General features: G+C 38.7%; 2 protein-coding genes across 7 annotated transcripts; one reads left to right on the top strand and one right to left on the bottom strand.

The window, feature by feature from the left end:
- Positions 1–314: 314 nt before the first annotated feature.
- Positions 315–25,435, bottom strand: tmem63ba (transmembrane protein 63Ba). 5 transcript variants are annotated; one of them, XM_044213289.1, is made up of 24 exons: positions 25,415–25,435; positions 14,782–15,000; positions 14,439–14,518; positions 12,571–12,612; positions 11,300–11,390; positions 11,142–11,179; positions 10,867–11,009; positions 10,166–10,217; positions 9,937–10,045; positions 9,767–9,837; positions 9,065–9,151; positions 8,780–8,903; positions 7,520–7,653; positions 7,262–7,399; positions 6,803–6,956; positions 6,483–6,589; positions 6,263–6,349; positions 6,067–6,132; positions 5,594–5,756; positions 5,148–5,253; positions 4,788–4,955; positions 4,547–4,662; positions 4,363–4,434; positions 315–3,373 (listed from the first exon to the last, which is right to left on the bottom strand). In XM_044213289.1, exons 2-24 carry the CDS (start codon positions 14,974–14,976, stop codon positions 3,194–3,196), a joined length of 2,523 nt encoding a protein of 840 aa, XP_044069224.1. In that variant the 5' UTR covers positions 14,977–15,000; positions 25,415–25,435; the 3' UTR covers positions 315–3,193. The 5 variants fall into 5 exon arrangements, with proteins under 5 accessions (XP_044069224.1, XP_044069222.1, XP_044069225.1 ...); XM_044213287.1 differs by lacking the exon at positions 25,415–25,435 and adding an exon at positions 23,933–24,059; XM_044213290.1 differs by lacking the exon at positions 25,415–25,435 and adding an exon at positions 22,589–22,986 and having other exon boundaries at positions 12,571–12,609.
- Positions 25,436–25,574: 139 nt separating this feature from the next.
- mrpl14 (mitochondrial ribosomal protein L14) lies at positions 25,575–27,596 on the top strand. Of its 2 annotated transcripts, none has more exons than XM_044213306.1 (3): positions 25,575–25,722; positions 26,058–26,160; positions 27,104–27,596. In XM_044213306.1, the coding sequence occupies exons 2-3, from the start codon at positions 26,081–26,083 to the stop codon at positions 27,468–27,470; spliced, it is 447 nt and encodes a 148-aa protein (XP_044069241.1). In that variant the 5' UTR covers positions 25,575–25,722; positions 26,058–26,080; the 3' UTR covers positions 27,471–27,596. The 2 variants fall into 2 exon arrangements, with proteins under 2 accessions (XP_044069241.1, XP_044069240.1); XM_044213305.1 differs by having other exon boundaries at positions 25,710–25,846.
- The last annotated feature ends 170 nt before the right edge of the window (positions 27,597–27,766 follow it).

The raw sequence follows: 27,766 nt of genomic DNA, 5'->3' as shown, positions 1-27,766 counted from the left end.
AACAGTGTCAGAAGAGCACAAGTACAGAGGAGTTATGAAGCCAGCAAACTGACTCAGTAATGTCCGTTATACAGCAACATCTATCAAAGTTTGCTAACATTAGCCACCATAAGCTACTGGTCACAGACCAAGTGAGGCTGTGGCAGCAAAATCCCTGAGTGTATTAAACTGAACAGTATTACGTTTTATTGCTCATTAATTTAACTTTTCATGTGAGAGGAACAATATGTTATTTCTTCTTTCAAAAGTTGCATATTGTAGCTTTAAGTGACTATACCAGGGGATAATTAAAAAGGAACGCTTTGTCGACAAACTTGATTAAATACAGATTTATTGTTCAAAGAGCTTGGGGGGAAGTACAGATATGTACAGTATATATCTGTTTTACAGACGGCCCTTTGGAAAGAAAAGTAAAATGAGACAGTCAAATGCTGAGATCTGCTATTGTTACTCCTCCTATCTAAACAAAATGTAAAACTAAAAAAGGTAAAACACAAAAAACACAATCTAAGTGTGCACAGTTTTGAGACGCAGAGACATTTTACTACCCATTTCTGTATCCATTGTAGAAACGAGCTGAGAACTACTATTAGAGAGTGCTTGGCCTTTTACAAAAACAATCCATTTATTTCCAGTGAGTCCCGCTGTCTATACAGATCTAAGGAAGATAATCTAAAATAACATGATTCATCTTGAGGATCCTAAACTCGGAATTAGCAAAAGACTACTGGAAATCACTGCAATCATGAAAATCTGCATTCAAATGAAATGCCAAAACATGGGACTGAACACCAGTAAGTTTTGTTATAGTATAAAACTTACAATTTCTGGTTAGCTAGTGAACCGTCCTTTTGTTGTTGTTTAAATACAGCAATCAGACTATTACTTAAGCCACTTTCATCTTACCAAAAGTTGTGGAATAAGCTACATTCAGCGTTTAAGCACTAGAGTTGTTAGACAAGATGAGATTTTTAAGTGTCTCCCTCAGAGCTGGACAGTATATGTTATTTTGACAGGACACATTCAGAGATTTCAAGACATCTCAGAGGTATAAAAATGAAGAGGTATAAAATATAAAATCACCTTATCATGACTAGAAGAGCACCGGACTGAATGGTGTCAAACAATTCTCTTGTTAGTACCATAATAATATACCCATAATGTGGTGCTAATATATCCATGGACAAATGATCGAAACAGTTTAGGTTCACCATTGTCGTCATCACACCCACAGGGGGGCGTGCCCTTCTCTGTCAATCATATAAGTGAAAGTAAGATTAGTGCACATTTCCCACAATGGTTCTCTGAGCAGCTGGATAATACCTTTTTCACATCAGGCTCCAATAATAATAATTGGTCCATAGTGACAGACTGTAGTGTTACTTTGTCTGCAGCACCCTGCCTTGCTTTACAAACAATCTTCTTTATGTTTAATGGGGCAGCTCATAGTGTCGTCTTGACTAAGGAAGAAATGAACAGAAACAAGAAGCTTGATAAATCCTGAGTAAAGTCTTTACTATGTGGGCACTGTGTTTCACATTCTAATTTGTTACTTTTTTTTGTATTGTTAAAGTATGTATGTTTTTTTTGTCTGCCTGATACCTGAAAAGAAGGTGCTTAATATGGCTGAGGCAGATCAGGACTATGTTAAACATTGAATCTGCGTGTTTCACGATTGTTGTTGTAGTACATTACTTTCGCTCTGGCAGAGGCCTTACAAAGCGCCTTACCGTTTTCAATATGGGGGGGCGGGGGTGGGGTGGGGCATAGGAGTATTCAATAGCATATGGTTAAGGTTTGAAAATGAGTATGGCTATAAATAGATCTGGACCTCATCCACTGGTGTCTCTTGAGTGGCCTAGCCTAAGATTTGATATGTCATCATCAAAATTGCGCAGTTTGAAACAATCGACAACTTGGCATTGAGTACTGGCAAATGGGAAAATGTAACAATGCTCAATGACCACTGGATCTTACAATATGCTACCTACATAATGAAGTGCCTCATAAAAGTTAACATTGAAGAGGACCTGACAGAGGGCTGATAAGATATAGTTAGCTAATTTGTAAAACTATCAGTAACCACCTAAACTGCTAATTTCAAAATCTCTACATAAAGATGTAAACATATGGACAAAAAGATACAAATGAAAACAACAAATAAAGAGAACCAGTCACAATGAGTATCATCTGAAACTGACCCAGAAAACCCCCAAAAGGCCTTTCTCTCTATCAGCTGAGCAACACAAAAGGATCAGCAGGCTCCTGGCCTCCAGTCCTCCTGCAGCAGCCGTGCAAGGATTTCCCCCTACTGGGGGCAGCATCAGTAGCAGCAGTCCAACAACAGTCCCAACAAAGGTTTAGAGACTAAACGCCAAAAAGATCATTATCAATGTAGTGCGCCAAGATATGAATTAACTTCTTCCACAGTTTAGGGGTGTATCAAGCTTGATAGCATTTAAAATTCAATGCTTACAAATAAATACCATGTCAAAAAAGGCTATTTTACAAATCCAGAGTTTTGTAGCTGTACAGTGTCAAAGCGTTCAGGAGTGTTAGTAGCAATAATTTCTTTGTGTTTTTTAAAGGCTTTTACGGAATTGGAAGAACTATTTTGAGACCATCACATATGCATAGACCAAGCTATCTGGTGGTGTGAAATCTTCTCTTTTGTTCTTCTCCTCGCACCAGCTGCTTATTCAGGGTAAGCAATCTAGTGCAGACAATTAGAGATACTGAAGGATTATAGGAAAATCCCTCCACCCTTTGAACTTGAAGGCATGCTGTACTAGAGTACCTTAGTGAAACTTGAGCTTATAGGACAGGTCCTCTTTCAAGTGCAATAATGTTAAGGGAACACAGACAGAATATCACTCCCCTTACAAGACAAGGCAAACAATTCTTCATTTGTGCATTAGTGTCTCTTTCATGGATCCATATGCAGTGTTTTGGGGGTGTGCCTCAGCTATATTGGGGCAGAACACAGACAGAAGATGCGGTTTGGTGAGACCCAGTGAAGAAGTCCTTGAGCGACAATCCATTTAATCCTTAGTAGACAGTGTGCTTATGTTAGTGTAAAGTCCCTCCATGGAGGTTGAGATGCTTTGGAGAACAGTTGGTTCAGTTCCTATTTTAATTCACATATTCAGTGCACTCCTCAAGTTAAACAGATTTCTTTCTGTTCCAGGCAGTATCAGTGCCGCACTTCATTATCAATGAGGCTGTCCTCACCAGACTGGAAGTCCTCATTCAGGCCATTTTCGACATTGATTATTTCCTCGTCCTGCGAGGACCCCTGGCCGTCGTCCTCGCCACTGCCTGAACCAGCCTCCTCTGAATTTGGGTCTTGAAGTACCTGAGCAATATACATTTGCTGTAGGGGAGAAAATGAAATAGAATGTTAAAGTCTGATTCATATTTTATGTTTCAGAATAAGTTCTCCTTACAACAATACATTAATAATAACATTTTTTCATAACATATTGTTATACAAGAAGACATTCTCTGTTTATAGAAGGACACATTGATGAGACTTCAGTGACTATTTGAATTCTAAATCTGAACATTTGAAATTCAAAATTAACTATAATAAAGAAAAAAACACATGGATCGTAATGCCCACACATAGCACACTGATCAGTCTTATAAGAGCAGATTAAGAACAGTTTGCCTTACAGCCGGTTTTGCAGGATAAGATCCATTTAACTTTGAAAGACATTTTTACACAAAGTTAACAGAAGTCCAAGGTTGTAACTGAGCAACAGAGTGACATTGCGATTAATAAAATCAACAACAAAAGCATACATTTAATGCCATTGAAGTTAAAAAACAAGGTCCTCTTTTCATTACAAAATATTGCTGAAGTTGAGGGGAAAAAATTCCATCCATGCTTGTCTAAAATATTTAATAAACCTCCTTATGTTGTATTTTCTCAAGATAAAAATACAGTGATCTCTATCTTTTTGCTATATCCTTATTTTCATTTTCAAATCTTTGTTCTTAATGGAGTTTTGTGTTCTTGTGTACATATGGAGGTTGACGCGTTTTTGGTAACCTATATGGAAATTTCTTTCATCCAGAGGTAGTGGTATCTGTTTTCCTGCCAATCTGCCATATATGATCTGTTTAGCTACAACTGTTTGACCTTGTGCTTTATGCCTTGACAACGACCTTGTCGTCAAAACTTAATAAATAAAGTTTTCACATTGGGACTATGAGTCCAAGGGATACCCATTTTTTCCTTTGTTTTTGACTTTCGCCCAATGGTCAGCACCTAGAAGCTTTGGCAGTATGTCTTATCTACTTCCACTGTTTGATCTTGAGGCTCATTTTGCTATAAAATAAACATGACTGAATACATACTGCTGCCTTGTTGGAGGCAAATGTGCACACTGGACGCCCATTCTCCAACCCGTCCACATCCTGGGTGTCAATCTAGGATAGAAAACATGCATTTAACATAAGCAGCTGAATATAATGCTGGTCTGAAATACTGGTGAATTTAGAAAACTAAATAATGTGCATACAAGGGTGTCTATCTTGTTACCTTGTAGTTGTGAGCACTGAGATATTTAAAATGTCCGAAGCAGACGTGAGAGAGGCAGATAATGATTGTGATGATCAAAACTACGAACGTGAACATGGATGTTGCAGCTGAAAACCCTGAGGGAAAGAAAGTGGAGGAACACTTTTGTTACAGATGTTTGTACTTTATAATACTTCAGACCAAAGTGGCAGATATACGTGTTAGGACATTTTGTGGCCTGTAGATGGAGTCCTCATCTTACCTGAGCGAACAGTGGAGAAGAACAGAAGCCAAAAGAGACAGAGAATAGGAGCAGCCACCACTTGGTTAACAGCTCCAGAATGGATCTTCTTGTCCAGTTTGGATGGCAGATAGGCGTAGTACATGTTGTATCTGTCTGCTAGGTGTTTCAGCAGCATGTACATCAGCCCTGCACAGAGAAAGGAGACAAAACAATTAGTGGAACTAATCCAATTAGGCTTGCTGATAAGCTTCTATAAAACATACGAACCACCAAATGCTCCCTGCCGTTTGTATGTTTCCCCTGCGGTCATGTAATCAGCACACTATCTTGATGAGAAACAGCAGTAACCCAGCAGGGGTAATAAATGGCAGAACTCACCAAAAGGGACAATGATTGGGCAGGTGATGCTGTAGGTCATAACCACAGTGAAGACACACATCATCCAGGCATAAGCTGCCCCGAACTGGAACTCATAGGCTTGGTGCTATGAAGACACAATGACATTGATATTAAAGAAAATCCAAAAATTTAATTTAATTTCCATATCTACATCATATGAAGGTGATTAACACACACACAAAAAATATTTCCTACCTAAAATCATAGCAGAGATTCACATTTATTATGTATTTTATGACATTAAAGTCTTGGCTTTCATATTTTTAGCTGCTTAATTGGCTTGAAACAATGAAACAATTAATTCCCCATTCAGTTTTAGAGTAAGAGTAAGATATTATACCCACCTATCAGTTTTTAAACTAAACACATTTTTGGGTCATGGACCCATAAATGATTTCAACTGAGTAAGCAGAGGGCATACTAACCCTCTTGACGTTCCTCCTCTCTGCTGCAGAGCGAGCCAGGCAGAGGCGGATCATGTACATAAGTAGACCGGGGATTCTCAGCAGGTCCATGGCATTACCAATGAATGCAGACGCAATGACATAGTTCACGAAGAAGGCTCCATTGTCAGGAAGGAACACACACCTAAAGAGCAAAGAAAAACGTCAGTATCACTAATGACTGAAGTAAGACTCACATTGAAGTTTGATTGCATTTGATTGCATTACTGTAGAAACCAATTTAATCCCAAGTAATTTAGGTATATGAGACCTAGTTGGGGCATAGCTAAATGATTGAATTAAGTTTTAAATAAAGATTTTTCACAATACATTTAAACTAGTTATAGTACCACAGAAATTGGACTGTATATTTACAGCCAATATTTCATCCTGTTCTGCTTTGTTCTGGGTGCGACAGAGTTGTATTGAAACGTCCATAAAATTATGCTACTTACTCAAATCTCACTTTAGCATCTGCTAAGAATCTTTTGTCAAAAAGCCAGCGGAAGAAAACATCCAAACTGCAAAGATACAAGACAAGAAAGGTATCAAAATAATTAGTATATCAAATATTTAGGCGGACAAAAATAAATTAATCCATAGCTTTTCATTTCATTTTGTTGCAGGGCAGAAATCAAGAACATCCTTTACCTGCTGAGTCCTAGGGAGGGCAACAACAGGACCATAAAGATCAAGAAAGTGTAGCATTTATGCATTGTGGTCCTGTTCTCTCCTGACCTGCAAGGCCAAAGGAAATATTAACACATGTTCAAAAACAGACATAACAGAACATAACCTAAACCTCAAATGGAAATAAAGACAACATGGCTGAATATGCTTAACTATTGACTGCATAAAGTGTAAACCATACCGTGTCCAGTGGGCTTCGAAGAAGGCAGAGTAGTAGACAATGGTAGGAAGTAAGGCGGAGAAGGACCACAGAAGGAGGGTGGGGAAGAATTGGGTGATGATTGGATTCTGGAGAACAGATCAGAGAGACATGGACATGTGTCAAGAAATTGAGTGGTGAATTCTTGTGCCTCTGCAACAGCATGCAGACTTGTGATCGTTTGGACTTAAATGCTCAGTATGGTGATGATAAAGATGCCTGAACTGGCTGCACTCCTTTCACTAAATTAAGTCAAAAGTGAAATCAAGACAGAAAGCAGCTTTAAAATTTTCAACACTCACATTTAAGTACTCCACTGGTTTGGTTACATTGAACTTGTCCATGGTGGAGATGATAATGGCCGGGGTGGTGAGGAAGAAGAGGAGGAGGAAGAGGATAATGTTGATGATGAAGCAGCGGATCCACCAGGAGAATCCACCCAATGACAGATGCTCCCTGTGGGATAAAGGTTATGTAGCGGTTATATTGACACTGGGCGATGACCCGCAGTTATGGACACAGCTGGCCAGTAAACTGAAACTGCAGCTCAAAAACCATCAACGTTTGTCATCTGGAGTGAGAAAGACTGGACAAAGTGGACTCAAGTCTAATTATTCCTCAGCGGGATATTAGGAGCAATATATATCAACAACTCTGTTTGTAGAATTTATGTTATGTAAATTATGTAATGAATAACGAAAAAATAAACATACATTCAGCCAGTTTGCGGACAGAATATGTGGTCTGAATGTGTTACTTACCAGTAGACATTTTGTGGATCAGGGGCGTAGCTGACAGTCCAATTCTGTGTGTGGAGCTTGGGGCTGAATTGAGAGCTCTTGGGCTCCCGACGACAGTGACAGCCCTGACACTTGCAAGCATTAAAGTCTTTCAAGATTCTGAAAAGAAACATCCACCCAAACAAAGAAACAGATATTGTGGGTCAAGAGCTAAATAATCAGTCAATTCAAAACCAATGTCACAGATACACATATTTTACCACATGTAAAAGTACTTACATGGCAGTTATGGACTCGTTCTGGAAGGTGACGAAGGCCATCCCTAAGGGCTTCCTGTTAACCTTTTCTCTCTCCTTCCTGTATTCCTCTCTTAGTTGTGCCTCCAGCTTGGTATAGTAACTCACTGCCTCTTCCTATGAATGACATGGAAATCTAAGTCAGAGTGTGTGATGTTTGTTTTTAGTTTATTCCTAATTGCTATTATCTGACATTGCAGTAATAGTGAATATCACTTAATGCACAAGTTTAACTGTACGATTATCTCTTAATGTAATTATATAAATATCAACTCAAACTATAGCTTGCCTTTTTAGATGTAATACTTGCATAAAAAGACACTACACTCACTGAATGAGGAAACCATTACATTGGGTACATTCTAGTTATGTAATAACAGTGTAGATCAGTAGTTAGATATTGTGAAACTGCAGCAGGCTAAACGTGCCATGATACTATTTTGAACTAGAAAAGTTGTTAATGTTGTATTTTAGCATTTTTATATTTGTATTGATTTTATCTGGGTTTTAAAGATTTTCACAGTGTAACTTTAAATTGTATTTGCTTTGGTCTGTATAGACTTTTAACACATTGGGACCCTTTTACTCAATGTGCTTTGCAGATCCATAAATAAATCAACAACAAAAAAACACAACGAACACAAGCCTATGACCTCAGAAAATATTTACTATAGAAAGATTAGATTTGCTCTTCAGTTTACTAACATAACGGTTATGGTCAATTTGGTTTTTATCAAAAATGAAATCGCAAAATTCTTCCATTCATGATGTAGTCATCATATTTACGCTAATCTGTTTTGCTCATCCAATCATTTAGCATGTGTCATATGATCTTAAAGCTATATCTATATCTCTCTATCTATAAAAACAGCTGGCATTTTTACTCTTAATGCATGTCAGTAACGCAAAACTGAATGTAACTTTATAGTACAGCCATATATGTAACAGTTAGCACAAGCATGAGCATTGTGACTAAAACAAGCATACAGGCCACAAAATACAAAATTATAATTAGATATGGTTTACTAAAATATGTAGTTTGGTGGCTATTCTAGGAGCAGGTACAGGTTACAATACACTGCTTATTTGTTTTTCCTGCTTAACCTTGATTTTCCACATGAATCTATAAGTGGACTAGAAAATCAGATCTTATCTTCCCCTCAAAAATGCTGTTAGCATCAGCTTGTAAACAAGTTTCAGGAGTATATCGTTTCGAGATAAAGCTACAATGTGTCAGTCTGACCTGCTCACAGCCTTTGATGATGCAACAGCAAAGGTGTCCACAGGGTTTTGGGTTGATCATGGCGGTAATATGCTCCTTGGCCTGCAGGTCAAGGAAGAATTTCTTGCTGCGCTCTGTCTTTTTCCTGCATGCAAAACATCAGATGTGTCAGACTGAGGAAGGCCTATTTCACTGAAACAAGCTGAGATCCTGGAGCCAATGAGATGCTTCACAAGTACACCCCAAAATGCTATGAAAAGGGCTAACACACACACACTAATGCACTTATGGTTAAAACATTGTTACCTTTCAGAGTTAAGATACATCAGCCTGGCCACATTGTAACAGATACGAGCTTCCAGTACAACACAGCCGCAGCTTTCATACGCCTTCCTATGAAAGTAAGGCAGGGAGGGAGAGAATGAAAAACTGGATAAGTTTAAAAAAGCACAAATGTCGACATACTAGTACTAACACATTCTTGACAACAACAGCAAAGTGTATTTATAGTAGATGACATATCTCAACATTATAATAACATTAGCAAGTCACACAAAAGGTCAGAATCCAACAGCCACAAGCAGTAAAAGGCTCATCATTTTTCTTGTCACCGGAAGTTTCTTTTTTTTTTGTACTCTGGCGTGGAGGGCTTTTTGCAGTGCGGGGGCAAAGATAAGATTTTGGTTAATATTATTTGGCACAGTAGGAGTAGAGCCGAACACCCCGTCCTCAGTCTTAGACCATCTTGACACATGACTTGCATGATCCTGCTCATCTGGCTTCTATTATGGACAATTACACATATAGGCCTGTCATTGTCTATAGCCATAGCCATATGGGCCAGGACAAGACAGCTGCTTTTAACAGGAAAAGGTATGGCTCTCATACACCTTAATATAGTTACCGCACAGCTTACTTCCATGTCGACAGAGCAGTGTACCATTTGATAAGCATTGTGAAATATTAAACTGTAGAGCCAGGATACCAATGATTCCGAAGAGTGCTTACTCAAAGTGTTGCTTTATCTCAGTCTCCTCTGCATATTTGGAGATTCCATTGACAAATAAAGTGCGTTTCACCTGCATGGACATGAAGACAGAGAAGTAATTACCAACAAAATTCAGACCTGTGTTCAAAGAGTTTATAGAACAATTATTTTCTGAAACCATGCCACCAACCAGGTCATCCTCCTTGTAGTGCATCTTGGAAGTGTGCCGTCTCATGCTGTACACAGTCAGTAACAGGTAGAGAAATGCAAAGGTGGTGTGCAGCCACAATAGTGCATTACTGGAAAAATTAAGGGTAAAAAGGATTTATTGACAGCATTAGAAAGTGAAGACTCAACGTAAGCCTTCAAAGTACAGTATACAATATATATAATAAAGTGATGGTAAAAAATTTACTCACTCAGCATCCAAATTTGCTATAGTGGTTCGCCCAAAACTAAAGGCATCGTTTTCTGTAGAAAAAAGTAAAAGAAACAAGACAATCACTCGTCTATCACCAGGAGTGCCGCCCACTTGCAGCAAACTTTGGCTAACATGGTGCTCCATAGCCAAAGAGAAACAATAAATGAGCATCAATGATTGAGGGTCAGGGTAGAGTGTCCATGAAATCTAGTTTGCTGCGTCTGGTAGCCCATTACGTTAGTCTGCAACACCATGGAAGTAAAAAACTTGGATTATAGCTGCAAACAGGAATACAGCACCCAGGCTCCATGTGAAGCCATTTAGTCACAAGAGAAAAAAAGGAAATGTTTGTATATAAGGAAGATAGACAGATAAGGAAGAATAAGAAAAAAAGACAATCAATCAAGAAGAAAAAAATTCACTAGAGCCTCGGACCACACCCATCTTTGAACTTGGCCTTCATTTTGATCTCAACTACACACCTGTAAAGTTCTGTGACTACATCTTGCACGGTTGATATGCTATCGCATTGACAAAATCTGTCCGCAGACAGAGACAAACACCCGGCAAAGTACTCAAACACACACACACACACACAATGGTGAGTCTGCATCACCTAGTCAAACACTGACAGCAAAACTGAGGAAAAAGACAAAACATGCAACTATTCTCTGATTTTCCCAGGATTGATTGACTCACCAAGTAGGTTTCCCGAAAAGTTAACGGGCAAGATGATGCCCACAGACAGCACGCCCACAACTACCAGCAGGCCAATGATATGGCGCTGAAAGGACAGGTAATGTACTGCATCTTCACCACACTTCTCCCTTATCTCTTCATCCCTACAGAGAGAATACACCAACAAAGTCAACTACTTAAGAGGAATTCAAAACACAGAAAATTTTCATATTCAGTTTTATCAGTGTTACACCAATTTCTCTTATTTCCAATATGCTGTGAGTAGGTCGACTCACTTAATGCGGAAGACGGCAGTTAGCCAGGAGCAGAAGCCCTAAAAAAAGAAGAGAGCAGAGGACTGAAGGTGTTCTGCCAGTTATCACATGCAACATACAGTATATCCTACATTAAAGGGACACTATATTCTATCCTGTAAGAACAGTGGCTTACTTACTGTGTCTCTCTGATCAATGTCCACAGAGCTGGAAACTGAGGTGAGGCGCTCATAGCGTTCTGGTGTCTCTGATGTCATGTTAGAGGCCACACTGTATGCAGAAAACACAACACATAGCATTTGCATGATGTTATAGAAGTACCCATCATCACCACGTACCATAAGGGGATGTTAGTTATTTGTGTCTCAGGACAGTGGGATTACCATCAGTATAGAAAAGTTGATAACACAAAACACACACACACACACACACACACACCCTGAAATGGACTGAAGAGATTCACCCTTATTTCTCCTGTGTGGGCTGGCCACAGGATTTGGGTTGGTAAACCAGTCAACCACAGAAACAATCTCTGCAGCCACATTTCAAGCAGCATTAGGAGGAGCATTAGGAGTCTACACCATCACTGTCAGAGGAAAGGCTGCGATAAAAAGTTAGAAGGCAAAGCTCTACAGAAAAGAACATTCATGGAGGAAACAACAGAAACCCAGCAATCATCAAGAGGCAGATTTATGGAGTTTGTCCAGCAGAGCCACAGGTTCTCCTGGACAAAACGCAGCATCAAGACCTTATTATATACTGTATACACATTTTATTGCACTCCCCAGGGAGGTCATGTCAGGTCAATTTATACATAACTGGAAAATATGAAGAGGACCCAGGCTCTACTGGAATTCCAACATTGGTTCAGTGTTTAATACTACATGAAAGGATGACGTCACCCAGGGCTCTAAGAGATCTATAATGGAATGAGGAGAGAGCCTGTGGCTGTAATCCACCGTCAGCCCTCCTCTCGCACATTCCTGTGAGAAGTCGGAGTGGCTCATCTCAGCTCTAGTAGACAGGATATACTGTAGGTGCACCATGTTAGGGCCTGTCTATGAACAACAACAGATCAGGGAAGCATTACCTCTCCCTGTAAGCATCCTGTCTGTGAAGCTCATGCAGTGCACTCGCACAGAAGATGTCCGTGCTTTATAAAAAGGTCAATACACAGATTAGCACACGCAGATCTGATTAGGACAGTGAGAGAGGACAGGGACACCCAACAGCAGAAATACAAGAGTGACAAGGAGAGGGAGAATAATTAGGAGCCTGGCACTGGGAAACTGGAGGAGGGGAAAAAACTACACCATTAAGTGTGAAAAACAGGCTGAAACCCACAGCGGCCTGGGCAGAGTGGACAAGAGTTATGAGTTAGGTTAACTACAGAGAGGGGAAAGGAGAGAAGAAAAAGGAAAAGAGTCTACAATATGGAGAGATAACATACTATTCCCGATCATCCAGGCGACTGTACCGTTGATCCATTCTTCTGGTGAAAAGAGAAGCAAAAAAAGCCATTCAACTTAGTTAAGAGGAAATGGCCGTGTTGGCCAGTAAGGGTGCTGGTTCAGAGAAAAAGTGGGGAAGCATATTACACCACAGGCATACCAATTAAGGTTTCTGTTCATTCTGGTCTACAGTACATTATCCAGCCGTATAAATGCAATCATGGCCTATGGTATAGTAACTTTTTCATTCATTTTAGTTGAGAGTCATGGCTTATGTAGCTGGAACAAAAGACGCATCAAATTTATACCCCATTTTTTAATGATTAAACAAGCTTCCTAATGAGGTTACATTCACTTTTCAGATTTTACAAGAATTTAAAAGACAGACGCTCATATCAAGTCAGTACTGTGTAATGAGACAACAAACTACATTTCCTGTATGTTTCAAAAGTGTCCCATGCTGACATCCCCCTCCCATCCTCCCACCATGCTGCAACCCCATTCTCTGCTCACATGCAGCTGCAAAAATAGTGAAGCTGCAATATCACACAAACACAGCGGGGGGATGTAGGTGATGGAGCACTGTGTCATGTACTTTCCAGGGTTCACAGTCAGAGAGGTCTGTAGCGATGTCTGATCTCCCTCTCTCTTGAACTTGATCAGTCCTTTTGTTTCACCTCATGGTGAAGCAGTTTAAAAGGAGCAGTGGAATCAGTCCTTGTTGACAGGCGCCTCTTTGGCTGCTTCTACAACTATTCTTATTATTCGATCAGTGTGCAGACATCAGTCTCGGGTTATCCCAATATATCTGGTAGCACATCATCATATAATAACGCGGAACAGCAGTCCATGGGGTTTAGATGCAGACAGAGGCTTTAAAGTGGTCTGGGAAATAGAACTAATGGGGTACTTAAATTGACTAATCTAAATTTACTAATCATTTGTTTCTTCTTCCTCAGTTTCAGGCTTATTCCAACAGCAGTCTGACCTTTCTATCTCAAAGTGAACAAACCATGTAACAAATGACAAAGCATGACAATGACAGAGTGCATTATTGCGATTAAAAAGACAACTGCTGACACTGACTTCCTGTCTGGAGTTCCATCCTTGTGATGTCTGCTTCTGTCGGAAAGCTAACTCCACCCTCGGAACAAGAATACTACATTTTTCAGTGTCAGCTAGCATCCAGAATGAACAGCCACTAAGTGTCAAATTCTGATAAAATTTGTCTTTAGCAGATGAATCAATAAGGGTCACTAGCCAAAATGGCTAGTACCTTTTGAGACACTAACATATGAATGCCAACATAGGCACCATTTGGTGTTAGGCTTTTGTCACATTTTGTCCCTGTTAAACACTGTACACTTTCCAACTATAGGCAAATCATATCCATGCCTAACAGTGGCTCTGTATCAAGCAGAGGCATTAGGCACAGGTTCCTGACTTTCTGCCTGCTATTCTGTGACTATGTGTAACTAGCCTGACATCACATGAGGATCAATCAATTATCAAGATGTCCAGTGTGTTTGTCAAAATTCTCTTGCAAGATGAAATCTTTTGCACTTCACGACTGATTGCAAACTACTATGTTAGAGAAAGGGAGTAAAGTTTAAGTTAACACAAAGTACCAAAAACTGAGTGGCATTTCTGAGAAAAATGTATAGATAATTATTTTAGCTGGTAAAAAATATTTTCAGCACTTGTTACATGTATAAAGAAACTGCAATGTTAACATATCAAATTTTAACCACAGTTGGTATATCAGTGCATGTTGGTCCTAATGTTATTGCTTTCCATGACTCCTAACAAGTCAGTCAAAAAGCCCTGGTACGGGACCTTCCCATCTGGACCAATGTGTTCTAATTACCTGTCAGCGTCAGTCACCAGGGCCAGGCGCCCATAGTCCCATGCTACTTTTCTCAAGAAGGAGAACACAACCAGCAGCCCCTAGAAGTACAAAATAAACAGTGGCTGTCAACACCTCTAGTCCCTTCATTTACATTACAGAGACCTACCGAACAGAAGTTACATTAGTGCTTGAAGGTGTTTTTCATTTAAAAACACCTTCTTGGAGGAATTTTACCTTGTAAAGAAAACATAATAATTGAAAGGCTTGCACTGATTCATGATTAGGATATATTGTTGTAATGGTGCAAATGGTACTCATCAGCTGTAGTAACTGGGCACTCTTGACTGACAGGAGGACTCACCAAGAAGCACATAAAGTCAAGGGCAAGGACAGTAGGCACCCCACCGAAAGGCAAGCCCTGGAGCACTGTACTGCGAATTCGGGCAGTGAAACAGTATTCCTTTGAGGAATTGGGCAACAGCGTCGGGCAGCTCTCTGAATTGGAGCATCCTTGCGCCCCCCAGGTGGCCATTATTAATATCAACACTCGTTGCATTACTCACTGCAGCATGTTGACAACCTGTAAAGAAGGGACAAAAGTGTTAGAACACTAAGTATGCTGATTATTACTATAGCACTGTAGCATAACTGGTCACTCTATGTGGCAATCATAACTTCCCCCAGTACGTAAGTCAGACATGGAGAAGATGGAAATAACTGGATGTCATATGACACTCTATGGTAATGGTGACAATGCAATTTAAATTCTCTGTCCCTTTCTACTGAGGCTGTACCTTCTGTCTTCTCAGTCACATGCTGTTGCTTTTGACCTCTAAAGACAAATGAAACCTGTATGTTTTAAACCATTATACACTTTATGCTTCTTGTGGCCACTATATGTGCCAATGACACATAGTTCAACTTTGTTCTGAATTCAAGGAAAATAACTGTAGTAAGTGAAAATGTGTACTCTGAACACCTAGGTGTGTCAAGTACTGAACAGGTATTCAATAGGCCAATTTAAGTCCAATGGTCACTCTCTTTTTAGTTCTGATTCTGTTCCCCCCAACACCTTAAAAAATATCTGGTTCTTTAACTTGCAAGATGTTCAACTTTCTTCAGTAGTCACTGGTGTACATTTTTCATTTTGTCTTAGGCAGGTAGCATACTCTCAGCTTGCCTGAGCTTGTTGTTACACTGTTGCATACAGTCATGTATTTGGGTTTGATGAGAACAGTGACTCAACCATACAATCTATGTTTGGTCGGAGGACCATGAGCTAAAAGTTGCAGAGATCTGCTGAAAAGTTGGAGAAACCCTTTCGTATTGCAACGGGTCATTTAACTCTTAATGCAGGTTTAGGAGTAGGGTGTCTACCCTTTATATTCTGTTACTTTTCACTCTTCCTTCCGGTCTCTGATGCATTTCAGTAAGAAACAACAAGCAGTTGACCTAACAAGCTACCTAAAGGCTAATGATGGAAAACATTGACAAAACATGAATAGTGTATGAGGCGTAGCAATTCCTATGAGAAATGTATCTAAAGCCCCAATGATCTTAACAGTTAACTCCCGACCTTAAGGATTCAGACTAACATTAAATCCAGATAATCCTTTCTCCTCAACAGGAACAGAAGTGATACAAAAAATAATTAGTTTGAAAAAACAAAAACAACTGAAAACTCAAGTACCTTCTCCACTCTATAAAAAATGTACCTATGCTGATCTACAGGCTATCACACAAGGTTTCAGATTTCACACAGACTGAACGAATGGCTTGGAGAAGCTGCGTAGGTGTTCTGGTGAGTGCTGGCAAATGTGTTTGCGCAGTTGCACTGCTATACTTGTGCCCTACGACCCACTACTACCAGCAGCATTCACGATGCTGCTCATCTGCCCTAACACTAACTCATTTATCCGCTCCCTGGAATGCTGTGACATCACTGGAGAGGGACGCAGCCAGAGCCGAACAATAAGCCGATAGAGACTACAGGGTTCAAATGGACCGGTCTCAACCCAAGGAGGACACAACATACCCCCCTGTGCCTTCAACAACACTGCTGCACATCCTGGACCCATTGCCACAGTTTAGACTGTTTAACATTCAACACCAACATCTTGAAAAGGACTTAAGGACATTTCAAAAACAACTTACTATAGCACCTAAGTTATAGATGTTACTTATGGGTCAGTAAGCCCACCTCATGGCTGCAATGTCAGTGACATGGGAATACCAAAACAAGTATTGTGAATCTTCTTGAGTGACATTGTCAATCTTCAAAATGTATACAGTATGTATCTATAAATGCCAGTATTCAGGAATCAAGGGATATAATATTTAAGCAAAACATTTTGTTAGGCATACTGTATTCCACTGTGAGGCACTCAGCATAACACAAGTTTAGCATTTATAAACTTGTTGTTTTGTTGTTGTTGTATATTACAGTCCAAAATTTAAAAAGACTGTGAGAACCACTGGCATCCAAGAGTCAGCTGTTGAAAAGCATTGCCTTTATGGCCTTTGTTCTTGGACAGTCAAACATAAAGGCTAATCGATACATTTTTGCCAAGGTCTGTCTTTTCTGTTTCACATTACCACAGCTCTGAAAAATACAAAGATAACTTTTTATCCAATTACACATTCTCTTCACTTTAATTGCATTCACAAAAAAGGTACTGCAGATCCTAATGTGGGTGCTTTATTTTAAGTAGCCTAAGTGTTTAACCAGTCTTTCTGAGTATGACTGTTCCCTTTGACCCTTTTAGTGTGCAATGAAGAAGAGCACTCATGGTGAACAAAATCAACTAAAAATAAAATAAAATTTCTCCGTTATGTCATTTGTATTTGCTAAAAGCGCTTATATTGATTGACAGAGTAGAGCCAAGTCAACAGCTCATTGATAGAAAAGTTGAACTTTTTTTAAGGTGGTATTTATTACAGGACTGCATAATATTGTCAGGTCCTGGTATTTTGTTCACAACTGTTTTAACCTTTGCCTTTAATTTGTTTTCCTGGCCACGTGTCCCTGTTTAATGTGCCCTGTGGGGTTTTCTTGTAAACAAACAAAAGGTTATGTTTACATTCAGTGTTTCTCAACACAATGCATTGTGTGTATCATTGAGGTCCATTTAGTGCATTATATTTTAAATTGTGATTTGTTTACACCCAAGTTTACTTGCTTGCAGTCTTCTACTGCACTGCCTTTGTATGTTGGCGGACACATGCTAGCACGCCCTAGCATGTCCTCATGCACATGCATGAGCCAAGCAAAACAGGGACCCATGTTGTCTGTTCAAAGTGCAATTAAAAGAGCGATACATGAATTTGGACCATGACTCCTGACAGCAATAATATACAATTTAGACAGAACATCTCAGCTGAAATAGTTAATGACATATTAATAAACCATAGTACTCGGGACAAACAGTTTCCCTCGCATTTTACACGTTTTTTTTAACATGTTTTTTAAATCAAATCCACTCTCAACAAGATTTGTAATCAGCTTCTGTTGGCTAAAACACAGTATTACCTTAATTCTGAAATGTAAACAATGTTAAAAAAGCCTGTAGCTACAACCTAAATATGAATTTTAGCTAGCATGACATATGAAATATTAATTTTTCAGTGATAAGGATTAAGCCCTGATGAAACCAAGGGTGTGTTTTGTGTATTTTGCAAATCCTATCTGCTATCTATTTTAATTCTACAACTTAATAAATTAAATAGATTTTTCAATGACTTTAGTGTAACAGGCAAAATTGCAGACAAAAGTCTTATAAAAAATAATTATAATTTCAATGTCTAGAACAGTTTTTAACAGCACTGTTACTTACAGCATGACTCAGCAGCACAGAAATACTGTGCCACCTTTCCACCTGATGCTAGTTGCTATGGTACCATCAGTCTGGCACACATTCTCAAAATACAAATAAACATAAAAGGGAATGAAGGCAGTAGGGGAGAAAATCCCATGCTTGTCCATTTGAAACTCAATCTAGAGTGAGTCTGCTGTTTGCTCTACAGCTTAAGCAGGCAAAACAATGTGTTTTGTCTAATTGTCTGGGATAATTTAGGCTATATCTTTTTTTGTTTGTTTGACAAACAATATCACAGCAAAACGTCTACTACGCCAAATGAAATGAAAATGTCATACAATACAGTGCCTCATTCAAGTCCATGCATACAGGCAGCTGCGTGTTCATTACATCTTAATACAGTTGCAAACCTTTTTACTGTTAAGTGCACCTCCATCTTAATGCAACTGGCCTCTGAAACTGCACAACACTAATGTTTTCTATCTACAATCAGCAACAGCACACATATTCATGACCTTCCGCATTTAAATCTACATTTTTATTCCTTTAATCTTCATAAGTTAAATATTTGAACAGGCTTTGTTCAATGCGTAAAAACAGTGGGTTATAAAATTGGTTAGCAGTTATCGAGCAACACAAACTTGACATGCTCCACCTTGCTTTCCCAACTAAATCAAAGCAAACAAAAAACAAAAGAGGGACACACACTAGGTGCCAGCAGTAAGTTGAATTGGTTTTGTTCAACTCGTATACACTATCCTATAATCAATCTAGATCATTTCCGTAAACTTTCAATGTGATGTTATTTCTGATTATGTTCAGTTAAGTCAAGCCAACCACTCCCTTAAAGGAAACCTATTGTGTGCTCCCTGCAGGAAAGATATAAGCAACCATTAAAAGGTTCCACTTCCACTAACATTTCTACTAAGATGTCCACTTGTACTTCCAGCAAGAACAAAAACAACTCAGTGACACTCAAGTGTTCAAAACAATCACCTCGTGAAGCCTTTGATAGACAGATCATACATTCTTTTCAGAACGCACACCACAAGTACATCTACTGTATAGGACAAAATACTAGGGGTGTGCCATATCGTATCGTTCACGATAATACCGGTATAATTTTTAATAAAAGGTCATATCGTGATAATGGCAACATTCCAACTTGTTGACGTAATGACGCCGTAACATTACGCACAGCAACAACAAGCATCGCTGAAAGTAACATTGCTACCGGTGTTGTGGCGCTCCACGGTGGAGGAGTGGATTCCAAAAAGGGGAGCAACTTCAGTAGAAGAAGTGGTTTGGTTACAAAAGATCAAGCAGTGTTTCTCACACACAGACATTACTTGGTCACGCGAGTTGTGTTTTTTGGGTGACTTTATAAAACATACTCCTGATGAAGAAACTCAACACATCCAGGGAGAAAGAGAAACAGAAAGAGGCGGGGCAAGCCGGTTTGTGTGTGTGTGTGTGTGGGTAAAAGAGAAGTGAAGGGAAAAGCAGGTGAGCAGATAGTAGTTTGTGAGTAAACACTACAATAAGGTGTAGGATTAAGTAGAATTAAAATGGTGAAATAAGAAATAACTTACTAGAAATAGGGTAATGTATTCTTTCAAATATTATATACATATATCGTCAAAAATATTGTTATCGCAGAAATACCCTAAAATATTGTGATATTAATTTAGGGCCATATTGCCCACCCCTACAAAATACTTAATAATACCCTAATACCTCACTCTAAATAAATTTGTGTCATCTTGATCAAGTCTTCATCATCACCTTTTAAAGGGTTGATGAGAAACTTATCAGCAATTTGAAAACAAGAAACAAAGAATTAGCGGACCCCTATAAGGAAGATGCCAACGACACCTGGCTTGTGTAGACAATAATTACACATTTCCACATACATTTGTTCAAATGTAATCAAACTATCAATATATAATACTGTATGTAAACACTGTTCTGAATCCATTATGACCCTGTTCATCTTGTGAATTCACAGACCTGCTTCATATTTTAATACATCTGCATTCTGCTTCACAATTGCAAACTTGGCATGAATTCTCAATGCTCAATTCTCAATTCTCAATAACAATGCTAATGGCTGATAGCGCAGATTTGCAAATATCAGCCTTGTTGGTATTAGCCTGTAAATCATTGACAACTGCTCAGTGCCTGAGCTTTGATTATCACAGATTATGATGATGTCAGAGCACGGTTTCATAATCATGTCACAGCATCTATGTCAAATAAAGACCACACACAGTAGAAAAAAAAGGAAATGAGGAAAAAAGTTCAACGTTCATGCATACATACTCAGCATTTGATGGTCCTCAAATGTTTACACTGAAATCTTAAAAATTTAACAATAGAGAAGAGATCATACCAACACTAACATGGACGACAAATTAAAGTTGATGCTATATGACAAAAGACTATTACGCTAAATAACACACAAGTGCACCTAGCTTCTCATCTAAAATCAGCAGCACAACAGAGGGTCTTACTCACTGATCTATAAAATCCATGAATTACTTTCTCTGTAAAAGTAGTCGAATTGTGCCTTCAAAAGACTGAGGTGTGGGTTCCAGCCCATCTTTTAATTGTCAACGGAGGCCTGAGCTGATTAAAATCTGAAAGACCACAAACAGTTGCAGCTATTCAATCGGTTAGTTGTATTAGTGATTTATAAAAGTAATAATACCACAAATTGTGTAGTTGCAGTCTTATGAATGTGAGGCTTAGTGTAATGTGAAGAGCAGATTTATATTATCTGTTGTTTCACTTCCATTATAAATTCAAGACTTTGGCAGCCGGTCAGACTAATCGGGCAATTTTAAGTATCACTTTTCATTCAGCTTGTGATGGGCATTTGTCATAATTTTTAACATTTATAGATGCAATGATTGATTGATGCCACTGAACATTTAATCCAATCAAAAATGGTCAACCCTTGCTTTCAGCATGGTAAAAGGTAAAAACATTATTCATGTAGAAAGAGCACAAATACCTCAGCACTTGGTAAGGGGTCAAGCTAGTGAGGCCCTTGGTTTTTTATCTTGTATGAAACTGATCTGAGCAAGTATGTCAGACTGATACTTCTTCTTGGAAGGCTTTCCATCAATATTTATTAATGTAACTGAACCACAGTATGGCTCAGGAACAACATATTAAGACTGCTAGCAGCCAGCTCATGTTCATCCCTTTATAGGCTATCCACTAGTCGTCAGTCCCTGTTGAAGCCCATGTCAGTGATTCAAGCACAGTTTAACTTGATACTGTCAAGAGATTCTCTCAATGCAGCATTGCTCAACTATTGCCGTTAGATGTTAGCTGAAATATATTCTTCTGGTGGTTATTTAAAAAGGTATGTCAAAATACTGTCCTGAATCCTACAACTAAATAGGCAGACATTAAAACTAGAGCTGCATTGTCTAATATCCCCTCTGGTTTCCTGACAGCCAAGGACCAAAAAGTCTATTCTAGATTGTATGAAACATATTCTGACATCTCGCTATCGATCTACCTCATCATGAATAGGAAGGCATGATCAGTGACTAAACAACAAATCAAACATCCCAGTGCCTGATGAGGACCAGCAGGCGAACTTAATCTAGGGCTTGTGGCTCCAGTGTGGCAAACAATACAAATAATAATGAATGTCACAGTAACCTATTTCAAAACAAAACTAGAATTAGGGCTGCACAATTAATCGAAATGTTATCGAAATCGCAATATGGCCAAATGCTATATCCAAATCGCAGAGGCTGCAATTTTTTGATAAAAGGTAAAATGTGTGACAAAACAGCATTATAATAAAGTACTGTAGGGCTGCAGAGATGCCCTGGCCTACAACTCTTGTTCTCCAGATGTAAGAAAACATATTCGTTTGGTACAGACCCCGACAAATGTCACATCATCATGAAGTGAAAATGAAAATTGTGATGCAAAAATGGTCATTCCCACTAATCGTACATCATATCACAATCGTAATATCTGTCAAAATTATCGCAATATTTTTTACCATAACCTACTGCCCTAACTAGAATCCTCACTATTAACTAACGTTATACGTTTTATTTGCTACTTTTGTTAAATAACGCTAACTTATGGAAACTAGCTCACATTACCATTGACCTTATTGTTGCTGGAGATCGTTAACGTTCAATCTAACATTAATGATAACGGGATGTGTTTAACTGTAACTCGTTTATTGTTCTGACAGCGACCATTAAGTTTACCAACGAAGTAGCTAACGTTTAGCTGTCGCAACTGTAGAGAACAACCAACACGTTTGTTGTGAAATGCCAATAAATGCAGAGTTAATAAATGAGAAAACCAACTTACCTAGCTATGATACGCAGCAGGGGCAGACCCTAACACAATTAGCTAGCGTGAGCTAGCAGTCAACAGTAACGTTGACGGTAGCTAACTTAGCCTCTCGCTATAGCAAATAACAGGTGGAGACTATCTAACGACTTTCGGCAAATTTCCGCATCAAATTAGATTTTGTTGAACCTCCCTGGCCACAACACTAATGCTAACAAGGTGGGGCAAGTCGGTCTAGCTTTCAGTAATCATAGACAAGTCTAAGCTGCTGCTGCGGTTGTGTCAGCCAGTTGGACAACAATCTCTAACCTAACCAGTCCAACGGGGAGGCGAGGCGAAGCCGCTCAAGTTTAGAGCGTGACGTGGTAGAAGTAGATCATATAGAGAGACGACACATCTCTATACATAGATATAAAACACAAGATGCGGAGTGTCATAATGACTTGCCATTCCGGGATGGAACCACATGGCAGCCATCTTACCTGGGTCCAGTTTTAAACTTTGTAACCTGTGGTGAAAGAGGCTTATGTTGTCTTTCTAATCCTTGTATTTTTCTACCAATACACCAATACTGTTTTTTTATTCAAAGTAATGAATAATAAGACAACTATGCCTATCTAGAATGAACAAAAACAAATATTCTGGAAGAATTTTGATTATTATAGCGCCAAGAGACAACAAATCATGCTTTCGTGAAGGTAATTTCATAATAGTGCATTTATATTGCACACAATGATTTTATTTTTTCAATTTTGCCTTAACCTAATATGTAAGAACTGTCTTTGGTATTCTAAATGGCTAATATGCTACAATTAAGAAATATCTTTTATGTAGAAATCCTAAATAGATTCAGTATTGTGCACTATACTGGCAGGCAATTACAATCAGAAACACTTCCTGTTTTGCCGTATTTTCTGGTCAAAGGTGTTTCCCCGTAGAGATAGCTCCGCCCCCGTCCAAATGGAAGTGCGCGTTCACAAAAAGCTCGCCCCCGAGATGCTGTGCTCGTACCACTGAGGTGCTATGGAGCGCGCTAAGGCTCAAAACTTTTTTTTATAATGTTGTATTCTAGAAGTGAAAGGCAAATTTCATGACTGTCTATTTTGAAAATGGGGTAACAGAACCTATTTCTGGCGTTTTTTTGTCTTATGTCTATTAACACAACCAACAGTGTTGTGCAAATTCACACTTCGCAAGAGCTAGCTCAAAGTTCAGGTCACAATTTTGAAAGTTCAACTGAGTTCACAGTACCAAAAAAATGAGTTGAACTAGTTCACGTTAATTTCTTCCATGTTTTTCCCTTTACAAAATGCTGCGAGTTTGACGTGGAGGAACTTTGCGGCTGTTGGCCCGTGGTGTTACCCTTTAATGATTTGTTGTGATCATCATTCACTCGCAGATATTTCCCAAGACTGGTCGGATGCTTCAATTCGCTGTATCGTTTAAAAAATCTGTGACCTAAACAGATACATTCGGTTCACCGTACACAGTTTGTCGGTGCTGATCTGTACCGGCTGGTCGATCCGATCTGCACATGCGCAAAATAGGTCCTGTAAGTCAAAGAAGGAAACCGCAAATGTGCCTGTTCAAAATACTAAAACTAAGTCTTTCAAATCAAGATAACAAAATTGTTTTTAGTCATCGGAAATTTAATAAAATTTTATTTACGGAATTATTTTTTATACTCTGGTGTATATTTACAACGACTTTCATAATGACATACTATATGGCACATGTATTTTTCATATATTGAATGAATTGTATTGAATGAACACCGAATTAAAACAAAACAGAATTATGTTTTTTTCGTTTTTAATTACAAATTAAATACAGATTATCCGATGATACACGGTCCGAACTATTACATTTCCAATGATTAAAAACCATTTTGTTATCTTGAGTGTGAGTAGGATTGTTTTATGATCGGTCATTCACATCACGAGTAAGTTTGAACAGGCACATTTGCAGTAACCTCCATTGACTGACAGAACCACTTTTGCGCACGTGCAGAACGGATCGGGCAGTCGGTACTGATCGGGCACTGACACCGTTCACCAAAAACATGAGCGCGTACATGAACAACACTGACAACCAACCACTGTTATTTCTATCAATAAATAATATTACATTTGTGAGAGAGTTTTCATTTTGAGGAGACTTTTGGAAGAAATGTGTGCTCATTCACATAACTGTGATTTTATAGGCTAAATATGCCTCAAAAGGCACAGTGCCTGGACGTATTGATCATAGGCCTATTTCTATTTTCTCCTACCCTTTGTACGTAGTTGTTTTTTTTAGAAATACAATTGTGTGATTTGGCCACAAAGAGAGTTCTGTTGTCCACTTTAGTTTAGATGTTTATAATAAACTATATCTGATGGTTTTCTGTCCTAAGCAGTAGCCTACACTTACAGCGCATTTTACTGAAAAAGGCTAAAAAAAAGAAATTCTAGATAAAAAAAAAAATCATCACACAACTTTTTAGGTTTTATCTTTATCTTAAAACCACCTCCATTATAGCAGGGGGAACGCATCCTGAGAGGTGAGAGTGTTACTGTCAGATATTGTTCCCCCTGTGTTCAATAAAGAAAGCTCACCCATCTGTCAAATTCATACTGCTGACTTGTTTCCCTACATGTGCATACTTACCTTTTAGAATATACAATACAGTTCACTTTAGTTGAAACCAGCACGGTAGCAGCTTGCCTTGCTTACATGTTTTTCACACAACTTAAAGATGGTGACAAAGTAATTTGTTTTAAGTCACTACGAATTTCAGTAAATACAAAATGACTAAACGTGCAATATCTAACACATTATCAAAAACATTAGGAAACAATATACCTTTTAAAATGTGGGAGCTATAGAAATATTACAGATAAATTATATATTTCTGGAAAAAGAAAAAGGAAAAAAACCCCGACATGATCGCTAATCTTCACAGCAGACTTCAGTGGTGTAGCTTCTATACTCTTCTATTTCTATAGTTCCCCTGTCGCGTTTGTATGCCGTAAGAAGAAAGTAACAAACAAGCTAACCCTGGGCCGTAGCAGTTTTTTTTTGCGGTTTCTTTAGGCACTCTAGCTTCTACGCGCACAAACGGTTGACATTTAACAATAATTATCAAACCAAAGCGCATCTTCTTATTTGCAGTGAGGAATATTTGTTTCTTATATGCTAATGCATGTTGTGTTTATCAGTTAGCTCGGCTAAAGGTGGTTGGTCGCGTGTTGCTGACGTTGCACTTTTGACATTGGCATGGAGCGTGATAGAAGGGTAACGTTAGCAAGATAGATATTTTAATCTTAAACTTTGACGCTTTCTAATACAATTGTTCTTGTATTTGTGTTATTATTCGGGGCAAAGACAATGGACCGAAATTATTCTGCTCGTCCGCCCACCATGTGATTGTTAGCTTATGCTGGCGATATCATGAGCAAACCCTTTAGCTTATTAGCTGCTAACCATGTATAATTTCTCTTTCCAGGTGACCCGGTATTCGCTGTAGTTATGGCTCTCCCTCAGCTTTCAAGATCCCTCACAGGGCTCCTCGTAGAGACATCGTCCGTAATTCATCAGAGGACTTTTAGGTGAGCTATTTTTCTGTCAAATTTCAGAGCCCAATATTGTGACAGTTAAGACTGGACAGCGGTGTGGTCTGAGTAATTTGATAAATGGTATTTAAGTTGTTAAACCAAATAAGATCAATTTAAACCATTTACTGACGCACTCACTAATAGAGCAGTGCTTTTAATAGTTTTTAACTATTTTATTTATTGTTGTTGTTATATTTTGAAAAACCATATCAGACAAATTATTACTCAAAGCAGGGTATGTTTGTCTTCAAACATTTCTGGAGAGGATCTTTAAGAATTATATCCAAGATATACCCAACTCATGTTGTGCTATCAGCTGGGATAATTATACATAACTTTATAAATTGATGGCTAGATTATTTTCAGTTATGCAAATATTATTAAAGAGTGGGGATGAACGTCTGTGTCTGTGTGTGTGTGTGTGTGTGTGTGTGTGTGTGTGTTTTTGTTGTAGAAATCTTTTAAAGGGAAATTTGCCAATGACAGAATTCAGTTCACTTTGCAATTTGAAGAGAAAAGCATGTCCTCCAGGTTGCAACTCTGTTGTCATTATTAGTTGGTGCTTTGGTTTGTATCTATTGATATACAAATAGTAACTCTGGTAACTTAAGATTTTGTTTGAAATTTTCCATTCACATGAATATTAATGTCCCTCTCTCCCATTGAAGTCACCATGGATGCTGTCATAGTTTCCTTGAGTTATTTCAGTCCTGGTCTCAGGGCAGAACTGCTGGGGGGCTATCATGAAATAGTTGTGGGTTAGATATTAAAGTTGTGCATTGAAGCCAAATAATTTAATTTAACTTAACAGGTACCTATAACAGTAGTGGGGTGTCAGCCAGCCCTGAGTCATTTCTTTCTAACATTTAGTAATGGGCAGTGCCCCAGCAGGACTCCCGTAAGTTGAAGATGACCAATTTACTTTTTGTCTTGTCAGTGTATCCGCTGTTGCAGCAGCCATTCAAAAAATGACAAGAGTGCGAGTAGTGGACAACAGCTCTCTTGGAAATACACCGTATCACCGTGCGCCAAGAGTGATCCATGTCTACACCAAGAATGGCGTAGGAAAAGTTGGTGACAGAGTTTTGCTTGCCATCAAAGGACAGAAGAAGAAAGCTCTAATCGTTGGACACAAAATGCCTGGAGAACGCATGAGTCCACGCTTCGATTCGAACAATGTTGTTCTGATTGAGGACAATGGGAACCCTACAGGAACAAGGATTAAGGTCCCTTTACCCACACATCTACGTAGAATGGAGGGAGATTACTCTAAAGTCCTAGCAATTGCTAGTTCATTTGTTTAATACCAGCATCATTCAACTGTGATTTTTGATATATATATATATATACTGTTTATTTCACATCTGCTGGCCGTATGAACATTTTATGTGTATATGTTCTTGTCTCCAGTAAACTTTAAAAGGAGCATACACCCAGTTGCAATTATTGTCTCTACAGTATTCCATTGCCACTTAATGTATGTAATAGACTTAAGTTTTTGTCAACATGTTTGACATTTTACAGAGGCCTCTCTAGGCTTACAATAAATATAACCTTTGCCTTGAATGCATTAACATAGGAGTTTCTGGTGCAGTTTCAG

This window comes from Siniperca chuatsi, linkage group LG11 (assembly GCF_020085105.1).
Source record: "Siniperca chuatsi isolate FFG_IHB_CAS linkage group LG11, ASM2008510v1, whole genome shotgun sequence".
Taxonomy (NCBI): Eukaryota; Metazoa; Chordata; class Actinopteri; order Centrarchiformes; family Sinipercidae; genus Siniperca; species Siniperca chuatsi.
The sequence above is the reverse complement of the archived record's forward strand: the minus strand, read 5'-3'. Positions and strand labels throughout refer to the sequence as shown.